Raw genomic sequence first — 14,953 nt, forward strand, 5'->3', positions numbered from 1 at the left:
AATATATTTCATTTGATGCATACCTATTCCTTCTTTGCTTCTCCGGTGTTTTTATAATTTTGGACAGTTATGAGCAGTTGCCGTGTCACTTAAGGTGCATGCTGTCATAAATTCCATATAACGTCTTGTATGACACTATAAAATATAGATTTTATGAACTATTTTACTGTGTACATGCAACTCACTCAGCTACCATTTGCCACCAAACCTGGAACTGGAGATAACATTATTTCGATCTTTGTTTAGCCTACCCGTTTTTCTGTCTTCACCTGAACGGCTCCAGTGTTCCCCTACCTTGGAAAGAGAGGAATGAGGACTGGTAGCAGTGTAATTTGAGTGGGTACTAAAATACAGTAACGTTAATGCCTGTACAAAGTAACGTTACTGTAATGTAACAGGAATGGCAAGCGAAATTATCTTAAATATGCTTATGTGAGTGATGGAGTGGATCGTTTGGACAAGCAATATCGACAAATGTAGACCATATAATGCCTCACATTACGCTAAACGCTTTTTTCTCTTTCACTGATATATGTATATTGATCGCTATATATTGCTATTGAATCATCGTCCAGCCCTAATATATATAGATAGATAGATAGATAGATAGATAGATAGATAGATAGATAGATAGATAGATAGATAGATAGATAGATAGATAGATAGATAGATAGATAGATAGATAGATAGATAGATAGATAGATAGATAGATATGAATATGTGAATATTTCCTTACTGCCAATTTAATGTTTTTAAACACCATTTGCCAGGAGGTTTCTGTAACTGTGCAGGGTAATGTGGGACTGTCAGTATTTAGGCCACACATTTAGGCCTAAGCAGAAATTTTTAAAAAGATATCTAAATGGATCCCAGGGCCAGGCCCCTTGGGTATCTAGCTCTTGTCTCCTCAGATTCACTTGTTGACAAAAAAGTAAGGTAAAAACTTTGTGTGTGCTCATCATGGATTGTACAAAATGTTCACCTTTCCTCCCCGTATTGTTGATTTTTTTTCGTCTTTTTTTTTCTTGCCTTGCTTAGGGGAAGATGTTAGCTTTTCACAGGAATTTCTTCAGAAACTGGAAAGGTGGCCTTGTGGCTCTGTTTTTGGGAAGGGGAGGAGGCTGCAAATGTCCAACGAACTTTGGGGGAGTGACCCACAAGGAGGGGGGAATAGCTGGAGGGTGGTTCGGTGTTATAAAACAGCACCGCCGCCAATGGGAGGACAACTTTGAGCAGCCAACATCCCTGGCTGTCCGAGAACCCAAGCTCCAGCTGGGACCGCAAACTGCAAGATCCTCTTCCCTCCTCTTTAACCTCCCGTTGCTCCTCCGGACTCCGGTCCGGTCGTGTTATCCCGCTGCGCAGTCATGGCACCTGTCCTACGAGTGCTGTCCGCTGCCATGTTCGCCTCGGCTCTGCTGCTGGCTGCGGTGTCGGCCGACCTGAACGAGACGTAAGTACAGAAAGACTCTCAGTCAAAGCGCCGCGTGTTGTTATGGTAACAAGTTGGCTCTGCAGAACTCGCGCGCTGAGTTTGCAGGACAACCTGGTGCAAGTGACCAAACAGGAGGAAAACTGTTCGGAATTGTAACTCGTGCCAGACAGTTTGTGTTTTTTTGTTGTTGTTGTTTTCTTCCCACAGCGAGCCTGTAGAGTCCAGAGGCCTCAACTATCGTCTTAACGACTTTTACCAGCTGCAGGATTCAGAGATGAAGCCAGTCCGCATTTGTCTCCTTTTTAAAGGAGAAATGCTAAGTATTGTGACCCTTTTCATGCTGTGGGGAGTCCTGTTACTCTGTGCTGGGTTCTTAAATGCTCTGCAGCAGTTAAACACGAACACAACAGTGGCGCTACAAGCGGGGGGTTCTTCCCCGCAAAAAAGTATTTTTTTATTCATAAAATTTTAGGGGTTACAGTTGCAGTATGCCTTCATTTATATTTGTTCTTTAAAATCAGTTTTAAAATCACCCCCCTTTAAACATTCTGGAGCTGCCCCAGCACAGCTAGATCTCCCTAGTTAACCTGAAAACAATGCAATATTGAGCATTCAGAGAATGAACAAGGTTTTTGGAGTAACTTGCTGAGTGCAAGTGTGAGTTCAGTTAGCTGTGCGTGGATGGAATGTTTTCTGAGGTCAGCTGTTTAAAGGTTTGGGTTGTAATGCTAAAAACCTACCCTTGTGAAGAGTTAGCTTGGGTTTTTTTTTTACAGGAGGATTACTGATTCCTGTTTTGAAGAAGTTCTGTCACTGTATGTAGGATATAGAATCGTAGTCTTCATCACAATATATAAGCAAAGATGCTTGAGACTGCTTGAGTACAATATTTAATTACATTTAATTTTATTTATTTTAACAGGGACAGTACAACTAAGACATTGTTATTGGTGGGTAACTGATGCAGCATACATAGAGCTTCCAGCAGAATGCTAATTTACAGTCCTTATCCCCGGTCAGGCTTTTGATCCAGGGGAAAAAAAATTAAATTGCTTGTGCAAATTCAAAATTACTAATTTATGACCGATATAAAAGTACTATAAAATTACAAATCACATTGCAATGGTATAATGCATAAAGAAACCACATCTCCATATCAAATTATTAATGTTCAGACTGTTGATGTTCTTTCAGCAAATGCTTTAGTTTTGTTTAGAATTTGTTTGGCCAACTTCTAGTGGTATTACAACAGTGGAAATGCTTGGAAAACACAGTAACCCAATCACAAAGTAGTAGGCCTTGCAAAATCACATAGTGGTGTCAGTGGATTCTAAGGTGTATGGTATGCAGAAGTCTCTGACTTTCTGCAGACTCACTAGCTACATACCTTGAGATTCATGTCTCATTCAGATTAGCTAAAGAATAGACAAGAGCTTCTTTGAATGGGTTTCCATGGCCAAGCAAGTTCATCGAAACATTGAGAGAGGATGATTTAAAGAATTTGACAGGTCTGTAATGAGTGCTGACCCGATCATGATTGAACACGTATGCAAAGAATTAGAACAGTTATCTAGCCATCCTTTAGTGACCAACATTAGTGTATGACCTCACAAATGCTATCCAGGAAGAATGATCAAAAATTCAGAAACTCATTGCTATTATAGCTCCATACGTGAGCTTAAATGAAATCTCATTTAAGCTTATTTGTGTTTTAAAGGGAAGTGACTTAATACCTTTTGGTAAGCGGCTGTTTTGGGATAAAACTTTTACAGCATTTGACAAATAGTCTTAACATATTTGAACAAAAACAGAGCAATAATCTGTTCATATTAGAACATTCTGGCAGATATTTTTATATTTTCCCATTAAATCATGTTTTTTCTCTCTATTTTTTTTCTCCGCAGCATCTATGCAGTGACTGTTAGCTCCCGTGTGACTGGAGGGAAACAGGAGACCCTGTGTGCTCATGTCCAAAACCCCACAGAAACCATTTTTCTGACCATCACCCTTACTGTGGACTCGTCTGAGAATATCATCCTAGAGGCGACAGTCTCCGAGGAATTCTACCAGTGCATTAACTTCCAGGTCAGCTTGGATTCTGTTTTGTATCTTTGAAGGCTGTATTCCTGCAGAACTGAACAGAACTTTGAATTTTTCAAAACTCTTAATGCATTGATGATGTTTCTAAACACAATGTACTTTCCTCTCCTCATCCCCTCATTGTCCGAGTCACGGAATGCCGCAGATCTTGGCATCATTACGGGCCTCATTAGGTAGTGCCGTAACTCAGGCTGTCATCAGCAGTGGAGCTCAGTAGATGAATTCTCTGGTTTCTGTCACACGTCTGCTTGCTATTTTTCAGCTTGCAGGCCTTGTTTCATATTGATGAGCAAACCCTGTGTCTGTCTCCAAGTTTTCTTCCACAAAAACTCATAATTTTAGCTTGTTGGGAAGCATTTGGCCCTGCTTCAGGAATGATTGGGCGTTTGCATCTTTGCGGCCCAACTGAGAGGGCTCTCTGCCAGAGGATTAGCTTTCTACCTGCATTCTCCTGAAGAACACCTCCTGTCCTGTACTTTCTGGCCCAGAATACATGTTTTCGGGGGAGTAATACCCTTGAAACATTTTCCTGGAAGAGGTTTCAGTTCCTCTTATGCAATACCAGCTTCTTTGGTAGGCAAAGGCACACAGTGAACAAGTTTGGGAACGTTTTCTAATTAAATTGGTGGAAAATATCTGTTTTTCACCCTATGGAGCTCAGGTGGCTCTGCCTCATTGCAGTTATTTTCCTCCGTTATACAAAACACATCCTGCAAAATTATTCCATGACCTTTTTTCATCCTTTCTCTCATTCTTGCCCTTTCAGCTTTTATCACATTACAAAATTTTCAACAGTTTCTATTGGTATTTTATAGGCATTTATGTGACAGGCCAGTGGAAACCTAGTGGTGGTTTTCATTTATTTTTATAAATAATTGTCTGCAAAGTGAACATTATTGCTCAGCCCCCTTTACCCTGATGCTCCTAGATAATGTCCAGTGCAATCAATTAGCTTAAAAAGTTACCTGATTATTAGATAGATTTCATCTGTCACCTCTCTTTAAATCCAGCTGTTAAGGCCTCAGAGAACAATATTGGCCAAACAGTGCCATCAAGACCCAGAAACACAGCAGAAGGGTCAGGCATTTGGAAAAATACTTTGGCCTATATACAAAGGATGCGTTTCTGAACATTAACATTGCACATCACCCTGCTCACACTTTCCCAGCAGCAAAACATGATGGTGGTGGCAGGACATCAACCTAGCCCCTAAACACAAAGCCAGAGCAGCAATGAAAGGGTTTAGAACAAACTATATTCATGAGTTGGAATGGCCCAGTCAAAGTCCAAAGCTAGATTGCATTTCTTCTGACAAGAAAATTAATGTTCACAAATACTCTCCATCCATCTCAGTGAACTTGAGTATTTTACAAGGAAAAATCACATAAAATCTAGGGGTGTAAATCACCAGCTTTGTCCCTTTTTGTTTGGATGACGATACAATATTTGTCGATATATCAAAATCTGTTATGATTTCTGATCGATGGGATTGATATGATGTGATATTTGTCCATTCAACACTATTATTGATATCTACTCACAACAAAAATTATTATTATTATTATTATTATTATTATTATTAATAATAATAATAATAATAATGATAATAATAATAAGAATAATAATAACCACCTGTTCACCATAGTCTTATATCTGAATTTCATAATAAAAGCATATTTTAAAAATGACGATATGGATCAATATTTTAATTTTGCGTTGATGTAATCAGATCGCTAATCATCTAATTGATATATCAATGTGAATCGATTGTATTTTTACAGCGCTAATATAATCCCAATAAACTACATTGAAGCTTGTGGTTGATTACACATGGTATGTCTCAGTTTTGACTGGAGGTTTTATTCCTTACTGGTGTCACAGGTGCCAGCAGTGATGACCAGAACTGTAGCAGTCATTCAGGTAACACTGGCAGGTGAAGAAGGCGCCTCCCTGAGCAAGAAGACCAAAGTCCTCATTGAGCCGCCTGGTTTTATCCACATTGTGCAGACTGACAGGCCCATCTACAAACCTGGACAAACCGGTGGGTGTCTAATGTCTGTCCATGCTGGAGGTGTTGAAGCGCTGGAGCTTTTCAGCTTGGTCGGAGAACTAGAAATGCTTCAGCTTTTATCTCTGCACTGCTTAGCAATTCAGCTGTAGCAGCACAATTTTGGATTTTTTTTTATTGCATCTGCATAATGCTGAGTCGTCACTTAACTTCAGGATCTATTTCTAACTGCACAGAATCACTGTTTTCTCAACAGCTCTCATCAGAATTGGTTTAAATTAACTTTCAAATTGACCCTAATCGAAGAAGAAAAAAACAGGATTTATTTTTAATCACTTCTCCTTTTTTGGTTTTATTTGTTTGATAAGAAAAATTTTACTGTTTCACAGAGCCCTTACAGTCTGAAAGAATGCAATTTGATTTAGGTATTTGGGTTTGAAAAAACACGAGAATATCCTAAAAGGACCATGGAGATAGACTTTGCTTCCTAATCCATCCATCCATCCATCCATCCATCCATCCATCCATCCATCCATCCTCCCTTTTACGGTCTGTTTTTTTTTTAAGGTTTCATATATGAACCTGACCCATGTGGAAATGATAAATACATGGAGATAGTTTTTATTTTATTTTTTGGGTCGTGAGCTGAAACTGACTAAAAACCCAGAATATTTACATTTGGAATAACCTTGAATCCTGACACGAAAAATGCTGAAAAACCCTGACATTTTTTTTTCTTTTTCCAAAATGATTATTTTAAATTAGAATAATCCTGGTAAATGATACATGCCACTTAATGTCAGTTCTCATCTCAAAATCAAATGTGCTATATAAACTTTGTTCTATTTATACCCTTAGTTTGTTGCTCATATCGTATTACCTTACCTGTGTGCCATTAATGTCAATTCTTTTTTTTCTATTAAAGTCAAATTCCGCATCGTCTCCTTGGATGCTAACTTCATCCCTGTCAATCGAGTGGTATGTCATTTGTTTGTTTGTTTTTTATCTGCTCATATTTTGTCACTGCCCTCAGCCGTGTGAGACGTGCAATGGGGTTGCGATGAGTGAACTTGGTGATGGGCTGTGATTTCTAGCGAGCAGTCAGTGAATGCGAGCAGCGGGGTCTATTTTGGTTCAGGGAGAGTGGGAGGTGGAAGCAGGGCTGTTTGTTGCTTTTGGAAGACGGTGTGGGCGTGAAGCGCCGTGTGGAGTAGTGCGATAAACACGCTGTCAGAGTTCATTTGGCGCACACCGCCCGTGACCCAAACATCTGAATCAATACGGGCGCGGGCCTTTTTCTCCCGTTTCTAATGAGGGGGATGAGGACATGGCAGCATGCTGTGAACGTGAAATCTCTATTTCCATAAATCCACGCAGATGCAAATGTAGAGAAAGCATCACTTCTTCACTCTTACAGGCTGCAGAAGGCTTTATGAATTTACCTTTTTCTCTCTCTTTAAAATCTAATCTGAGCGGAGAGAAGAACGTGGCTCTTTGAATAATCAATAAAATAGCCCCAGAACTCAAGCTAGTGTTAATTTAATGGTCCATCCATGTTTTGGTAGTTGAGTTTATCATCAGAGTTGAATTGAAATACTTTTCTTGTGGTCAAAAATGGATTAACAGAAATTTCAGCATTTGATTCTCTTGTACTTCAAAGTAAAGGCATGAAATGTAAATGCAAAGAAAACCAATTTGTTTATTTTTTTCACATTTGTAGAAATGTCCCCAATTCTGCAATTGTTCTATAGAGTCACTCTAGGAGGCGCTGTTTTTTTTCCCTCTACACCGTAATTTGCTCCCACAGAGGCGTTTGCTGTTGAAATAACGCAAGCTGTGGGGGTTTTTTGATCGGGGGGAACAAAACAATAAACTTAGAGCAAAGTGGGTTCCACTACACAAAATTCTTTCCTTTACATAAAAAGGACTAAATGGTTATATTTGTATCTTAATGTATTAGTTTCTGCTACATATGGGTTAATTAAGCCCCCCTTAATTTTACAAAACAGAAAAAAATATAGAAAACACATCTCCTACATCATTTTCATTTAATATAATGGTTTAAATGCATTACCACGAAAAGAACAAATCAAATTAATTAATATAATCCTTACTCCACTTTTTTGTGAAAAAAAAATCATTTCTAAAGAAATAGGTAAGTTATCTTTTACAAAACAAATATTTTCACTGCAAAAGGAAAATCCAATCAGATTTAACTATCAGCTTGTTTTTCTTCCTAATCAAAATCTCCTTGGGAAAGAAATCTTTGGTTTTTCCTAATTCCGTTTTTCCGTTTTTTTGGATTTGAAGTAGAAAAATCCAATTATCACAGCATGCACGGACCTGCCTGCAATACTAGAAAGTATTTGCCAGAGGAAGCCCTTTCAGCTGAGATCGTCATAGTTAGAATAACTGTGTCTTGTGCACTTCCTCTTGGCTTCAACTGAAAATGACTTTTTTTTTCTTTCTTTCTTTCTTTTTAGTACAAAGAGGTGGTGCTCCAGGTAAGAACTCAAATACTTCCACCCTGAGACTGCGACACTTCTGCCAAAGTCTGCATTTTCTTCCTGAGAAGCCTTCCCTGCAGCGAGAACGCAAAGAGGCAGTAAAGTAAAAAGCGGAAATGAAAAGGCTCAGGCTGAAGTTAAACTTGTGGATTTCTTTCACCTTTTACTGTGACAGATTCCACAATGAGACAGCATTTAGGACTGGAAAGCTCAAAGTTAAAGGAGAAATCCCACATCCCTAACCACTCAGTTAAATGGGGGTTTCTGGTGATTATATTTTCATAAATGTAATGATCTTCTAGTCAGTTAATACTCCCTCACCAGACTCTAGCTATGAGATAACTATCCATCCATCCATTTTCCTACACGCTTATCCCTGTTGGGGTCACGAAGGGTGCTGGTGCCTATCTCCAGCTCTCAATGGGCGAGAGGCGGGGTACACCCTGGACAGGTTATGAGATAACTATGTAATGCCAAATCATAGTTTCCATTGTTTTTATTGTAAAAGGCTTTGTGGCCAAATATTTACCCTACGTTAATTATTGATTTTACAGTTTACTTACAGTTATTCATGTAATTCCTATGTCTAGGATCCCAATTCAAATCGCATTGCCCAGTGGCTGAATCAGACCATTGGCGACGGCATCCTCGATCTGTCACACCTGTCTGTTCCCGAGGCGGCCCAGGGAACTTACACGATCAGTGTTAAGACAGACATAGGAGAAGAGATCAGCCACACCTTTGACATCAAGGAGTACGGTGAGAGCACAGCAGCTAATCTTTGAGCTGAGGGTTGTCTCTTTGCTGCTTGTTTCACTGCTGTGATTGTGCTGCAGTTTTGCCCAAGTTTGAAGTAATAGTGGACCTGCCCAGCGTGATAACCATCCTAGATACAAGCACAACTTTTAAGATCTGTGGCAAGTGAGTGACCATTAAGATTTTATAAATGCTAACATACAATTTGCAGATAATGAAAACTTTTAGGATTACATACAATGGTATGAAAGCGCAATAGTCATGTGCTGCCTTGCACACTGCGGCTTTTCATTAGCTTTACACGAGTAGGAACGGAGGGATGAATTGTCTCGGACAACAGATTGAACACTTGTATTTATATGTTACGAAGTACTTGTGCGTTTAGTGGCTGATTAAATTATTTATCAAAAGTGCCATGCTTGGATTTGTAAAATGGGGGGAAAGAAGGAGCCATGTGTCTTTCTCTTTGTCTTTTTGTGCAGATACACTTATGGGAAACCGGTTATTGGCACAGTGAAGGCTGAGTTTTGTCGGAAATCCTTTGTGTTTTTCTGGCGTACCGAAAAGCCAAATAACGACATCTGCAAGAGCTATGATTTGACTGTGAGTATCCCAGAGAAAAAGATTTTACTTACTCAAAACACTTCCTGTCTGTTAATTAAAGCATGTCCATATTTGAAAATGTTCCAGTTGGACAAAACTGGATGTGCCACAGAGACTGTGAGCTTGGCAGAGTTTGGTCTGAACAACTATTCATACTCGGACAGCTTTGAGCTAACTGCTGAGTTGGAGGAGTTTGGAACAGGTGGGCCTATAAAGATCCTGGTGCCATTTGGACTTTTTGCTCTAGGTTCTAACAGGCTGTGATTTTTGTGTTTGACACTATCCAGGGGTGGTTCTTAAAGGCTCCGGGACAGCTAGCCTAAGCTTTCAGCTCAGGACTATCACCTTTGAGGATGTACCTGCAGCATACAAGCCTGGCATACCATTCGAAGGAAAGGTAAAGAGCTCAGTCAGTGACCAGTTGGCATCCAAACACAACTAAAATGATTCAACCCCCTGTGCAAAGCTAGTCCCTGTTTGCAGTAAACAAGTTAGCTTAGTATAGTTCAAATATGTAGTGGTTTCTCATAATTAACCACTTGTGATCACTTCTGCAGTCTCAAGATTGTTCAACCTTTTTACTACTTAGTAGAGCAAGCCTATGATCTCAAGACCTGTGGTAAATGTGACACCAAGCCAAACACCAGCCCGCCATATCATCCCTGTTAGGCCTCCAGGCGGATTTCCAGTTAAATGTTGTACAAATTATTGATTCTGTTAGATAGTGTAATAGACTTACTCTGTTTCAAAACAGGATTTTTTTCTGAAATAACAATTTTTTTAAAACATAAATAGTCAATTTGAAAATGTCTGGATGAAGGATATTTTATACCTTTTTTGTTTTACTTACTTTCCGAGAGTTTGCATTTCCGTATATTAGTCAGAAACCTGTGCACTGAAAGACATGTCACTTTCCTTAGCTAATAATGTCTACCCTCGTACACAACAATAGGGAATAACTAGAAAATTTCTGAAGAAATTTAGCAAGGCGCCTGCCTCGTGGTGCATACTGTACCGTCAAAAATACTAACAGGAAGTAACACTGCGAATTTCAGGTTCCTACGGTCTTCACAGCCCCCGCAGCGGCCGTCGAAAGGTGCCATGTTAAGTCAATGGAGCATGTCCCTGAGCTCCTAGGAGCCTCTTGGTAGCAGCGTTGTCATGGAGACTCACTGACAGCTGCAGCCCTGTGTTACTCATCAATATCTTTATCATGTGGGGGTGATTTTGGAGTGTAATGTGTGATTTTGGTGCCTTTGAAGCATTTCTGCAGCATGTAGCAGAGGCAAAAAGGGGGCAAAAATGAATGTTTGACACCTCATAAAATACACATGCTTTGTCCGACATGGCCCAGATTTGTTGTGGAGCTTTCTCTCTAAAGGAAGCACAGACTCTGTCAAGCAGAAGTTGGTAGGACCTTCCTAGAGCTACTTCCGGTTAGCAACATGCTAACCGTAAGCTGATAACATGATTGTGTTCAGTATCATCGGTTGATTGGACTCTGTTAGTTTGGTACAAATCGTGTACATGGAAGTGCCTCAAAAAGGGAGAAAATACAATTTTGCATGTTTTTTTGTTCATTACGTCGCCATGGTAACTCAAAATGGCAGGTGGTACAAAAAGAACACTCCGTGAGATCAGCATGCACATGTTGATATACACACTGTGGGGGTTAAATCATAATACTATAAGTGTCCCACACCGGGATTTGATCTTGCACGCAAATCCTCCACTTTGTGTCTGAGATATACTGTAGCCATATATAGTCATGTGTTTTTGAGATGATAACTGTGTCCCAGTGAAAAGCATTGGCAGCCGCAAGCAGCACTTCATATCTCCGGTTCCGTATAGGCTAAAGACGTAATTTCTTCTCTGTTTAATTCGGAACGGAGAGGGGAACCAGACAAACTATCTGTTTTTGCTGGAAATATGTTAATAAAGGCGCAAAATATTTCTGCAGCACTTAGCAGGGGCACAAATGGGTTAAAAATGGATGTTTGACACCTCATAGCTTGGAGATGCTTTATGCAACATTGCCCAGATTTGTTGTGGAGCTTTCTCTGTAAAGGAAGAACACACCTGGCGAAGCAAAAGGTTATACGCCCTTCCTAGAGCTACTTCCGGTTAGCAACATGCTAACCGTTAGCCTCTATCATGGTTGTGGTTAGTATCACAGGGTGATGGTACTCTGTTAATTTGCTCCAAATCCTGTACTGGAAAGTGCCTCACAAAGGGTGCAAATACTGTCACCAAAGGTTACCACAGATCATGGGTCAGATTGCCGTTCTTTACCAACACAGCCTCATCAAATCTGGGCCCAGAAGTCAACATTTGACCAAAATGTTGTGTAGTGCCATTTCCCACAGGTGGGTGGTGCTGTATCGGCCGGGGGGGGGGCCTTGGGGGGGTCATGTCCGGGCATCCTGCCAGGTCCTGTGGGACTCAACTCAGAGGCCCAATAGGAAAGCATGTGAAATCCAAAAAGGAACAGAAAAGTGACACATGCCTCATAATCACTGGAAATTTTTAAAATGTTAAGAGGAAGTGACTGTGAATTTCAGATTCCTACATTCATCACAGCCACTGCAGTGGGAGTTGAAAGTTGCCATGCAATGTCAATGGCACATGTCCCTGGCCTGTAGTAACCTCTGGCCAGCATAGCTCCATTATCATGGAAACTCACTCACACCTCTGCTGCACGCAGACACTTTGGGTCAGAGTCTGTTTAATTGGAATAGAATGGAATACTTTGCCTCGAACAACACTCGATATTTTGTGAACCGTAAATGGTAGAGACATAATTTATTCTGCGTTTATTTCGTATGGATAGGGGAAGAAGACAAGCTATCATTTTTTGCTGAAATGTTTTATTAAAGGCGTAAAAAATCATGATATAAAGGGGAGCTTCTATGGAAATGCAAAAATCCTCTAAAAAGGGTCCCGAACAAATCGCTGTAGCTGAAAAAGTATAAGAGATATCAAAATAATTGTTTCACCGTGAGTATCAGCAGGCTTTGGAGGACTATGGTGCTTATTTTTATGTTTGTACGGAAATCTGTTTAGGCACAGCGACGCTGTAAAAACGTGGATCATGTGGAAGGATGCAGGTCCAAAGCGTTTTCAGGATTTTGCACATTTGTTACTCCCGAACAAATTGTTCCTGCGGCAAAACCGTAACAGTTATCCACAAAATTCCTTATTTGTGAGTGCCAGAAGGGTCGGGACATTCATGTGTGAAAGTCTCATGTCTTTACATCAAGTGGCTTAGGAGTAGCGGCGATGCAAAAACATGTGTTGTTTGGGATTTTCAGGTGTCATTTCCAAAACGGCTCCATAGGAAATGAATGAGGAGGGTTTTTACTTTGTGTCGCTCTGAGGTGATTTGCGAAAAATCTTTAAATGCTACACCAATGAGGGTTACATTTCCTGCATCCAGTAATTTGTCTACGTAGAGTGAAATTTGAGTGAGTAGGCTGAAGTTGTTCGGAGTTTTGAAATCTTTGAAAACGGCAGAGTGCGTCCCTGTAACTGCCAGAAAATGTCGCCATTTTCTCCATTGATTTGTATGGGACTTTTTGGCGTGGTTTTTGGCAAATTGTGTCGCCATGGTCACTCGAAATGGCACAAGTACAAATAGCACACTTCACAGCACGAGACACACGTTTTGATATATACTTTGTGGGGGTGGACCCTACGGTTCGGGCTGTATTAACAGTGACGGAAGAAAAATAAATAAAGAAACGCGCTATTAGGTGCATAGTATTAGGCACTGCCCATGCATTTGGCAGTGCTGTGCTTCTCACGACACTGCCTCTTCTTGCAAATGCTATGGCAGTCGCCTAATTACAGTATTCTGACTGGCTACCAGTTGTTGAAGCAGTCCCCAACTTTTAAGGTAGAAGTAGCAGAGCTGTAAAACTGCAGGGATCAGGTCAGGGTTTAATGTGTTGATAAGCATACTAGTAACTGAGGGACATTCTTCCAAATGGACAAAATAATCCTGGATGGATGTAAGATAATAGATATCGTAAAAGGCTTTCTTTCTGTTTTGCAGATCAAAGTGGTTGGCCCCGACAGCCAGCCTGTTGCTAACGAGCTGCTTTACCTGTTTGTCGACAACTCCAAGGAGACAACGCTCACAACAGACTTGAAAGGCATTTGTCAGTTTTCTCTGAACACAAATCAATGGACGGGCTCTGTCTCTCTTAAGGTTTGGGTGTATATTTTGTTGTTTGTTATTGTTTGCAGGAATATCTCGGACAATGTATCGGCTCCCATCATTGTATGATTTATAGGGTTTGCTCAGGGTTGGCGAACCAACAAAGATGGATGGGTATTGCCAACGTCCATGTTGTCCTTTAGGCCAGTTGGTGGACTTAAGGGGCATAGTGTGGTGTGTCTGTGTAGTCTTTGTTGCCCTTCACTTGAATGAACCAAGATGCCTGGAAGTCAGTGTATGTTTCAGTCTTGGTCTAATTTCACAATTGATCTTACTTCACAGGTTCTCACCAATGATACGCAAGAAAACGAACCTCGTTTTCCCACTTTACGACAACCAGATTATGGATCAGCCTACCTGTACGTCTCACCAGCTTATTCCAAGAGCAATAGTTTCCTGAAACTCAAGCAGATCAGCGAGGGCCTCCCCTGTGACAGAGACGTAACTGTGAAAGCTCAGTACATCATTCAGGGGAAGGAACTGAAGGAGGGCCAGACGGTCCTTAACTTCTTCTACCTGGTTTGTGTCACATTCACAGCTCCTGTCGTATAAACCCACCCAGAATATATAATCACTAATCTTGGAGGATGATCATCTGCAAATGTGTCATTTTGTACCCAAAGGAAAATCACATATGGTAGAAATGGCTTTTATTTGCTAGCTGGATATCTTGGCTTTGCAAAACATGCTTTAGAAACACTTTTATCACTGATACATCTGATCAAGTGCAAGAAGAACACATCTCAGTTAATACCCTTTTGTCCTAATGTTGAGAAAAGTGTCTACTATTTCAAGGGTTGCCTTATTTTTGGCAGTCGGTCATCTTTGTTTGATGTTCCGGCCAAACGTTCCAGCATAATTTTTTTTCCAAAGCAGATTCAGGGTTTGTCCCTGGATCCAGCATCTGTACAATAATCATAGCTGGGTCTCTTCAGACCCACCTGACCTTTGTTTTCTCTGTTTAACTTTTAATCTTGGTTCTAGTTTGGATTTTCTCAACCTAAAGCCCACTTATTTCAGATGATTTCAAACATTTCGCTCACAAAAAATGGACTGCTGTTTCTGCCCATTTTTTGTGTACTTTTTGTGTTATATGTTTTTGTTTACAGCACAGATTACTTTGAGTTTTCTATCCTGTTGCTTTCTCGGTCTATCTGGATATTTCGCTTTTCCTGATCTTCTCATTCTGTTTGAACTCCAAATGTTAGACCTACTGTAGCTGACTCAGAGCAACCAACGTCTTGAGCGTCACTGTTTATTTACCCTGTCGGAATTTTATGAGCATTTCTGTGTTTTAAAGATGACCGATCTCTTGTTGAAAGCTG

At 40.4% G+C, this 14,953-nt stretch overlaps 1 protein-coding gene across 3 annotated transcripts in view; it reads left to right on the top strand.

Moving 5' to 3' along the window:
- Positions 1-1,189: 1,189 nt before the first annotated feature.
- Positions 1,190-14,953, top strand: part of LOC105920609 (alpha-2-macroglobulin-like protein 1) — a 49,587-nt gene continuing 35,823 nt past the window's right edge. For all 3 annotated transcript variants that reach the window (XM_036149879.1, XM_036149880.1, XM_036149881.1), the window contains exons 1-12: positions 1,190-1,453; positions 3,340-3,520; positions 5,417-5,576; positions 6,469-6,521; positions 8,027-8,047; positions 8,641-8,809; positions 8,887-8,971; positions 9,289-9,409; positions 9,497-9,611; positions 9,697-9,806; positions 13,464-13,619; positions 13,911-14,147. In XM_036149879.1, the coding sequence (XP_036005772.1) occupies positions 1,368-1,453; positions 3,340-3,520; positions 5,417-5,576; positions 6,469-6,521; positions 8,027-8,047; positions 8,641-8,809; positions 8,887-8,971; positions 9,289-9,409; positions 9,497-9,611; positions 9,697-9,806; positions 13,464-13,619; positions 13,911-14,147 (1,494 nt within the window). In that variant the 5' untranslated portion in view covers positions 1,190-1,367. The remainder of the gene's footprint in view (positions 1,454-3,339; positions 3,521-5,416; positions 5,577-6,468; positions 6,522-8,026; positions 8,048-8,640; positions 8,810-8,886; positions 8,972-9,288; positions 9,410-9,496; positions 9,612-9,696; positions 9,807-13,463; positions 13,620-13,910; positions 14,148-14,953) is intronic.

Source organism: Fundulus heteroclitus, chromosome 18, assembly GCF_011125445.2.
Source record: "Fundulus heteroclitus isolate FHET01 chromosome 18, MU-UCD_Fhet_4.1, whole genome shotgun sequence".
Taxonomy (NCBI): Eukaryota; Metazoa; Chordata; class Actinopteri; order Cyprinodontiformes; family Fundulidae; genus Fundulus; species Fundulus heteroclitus.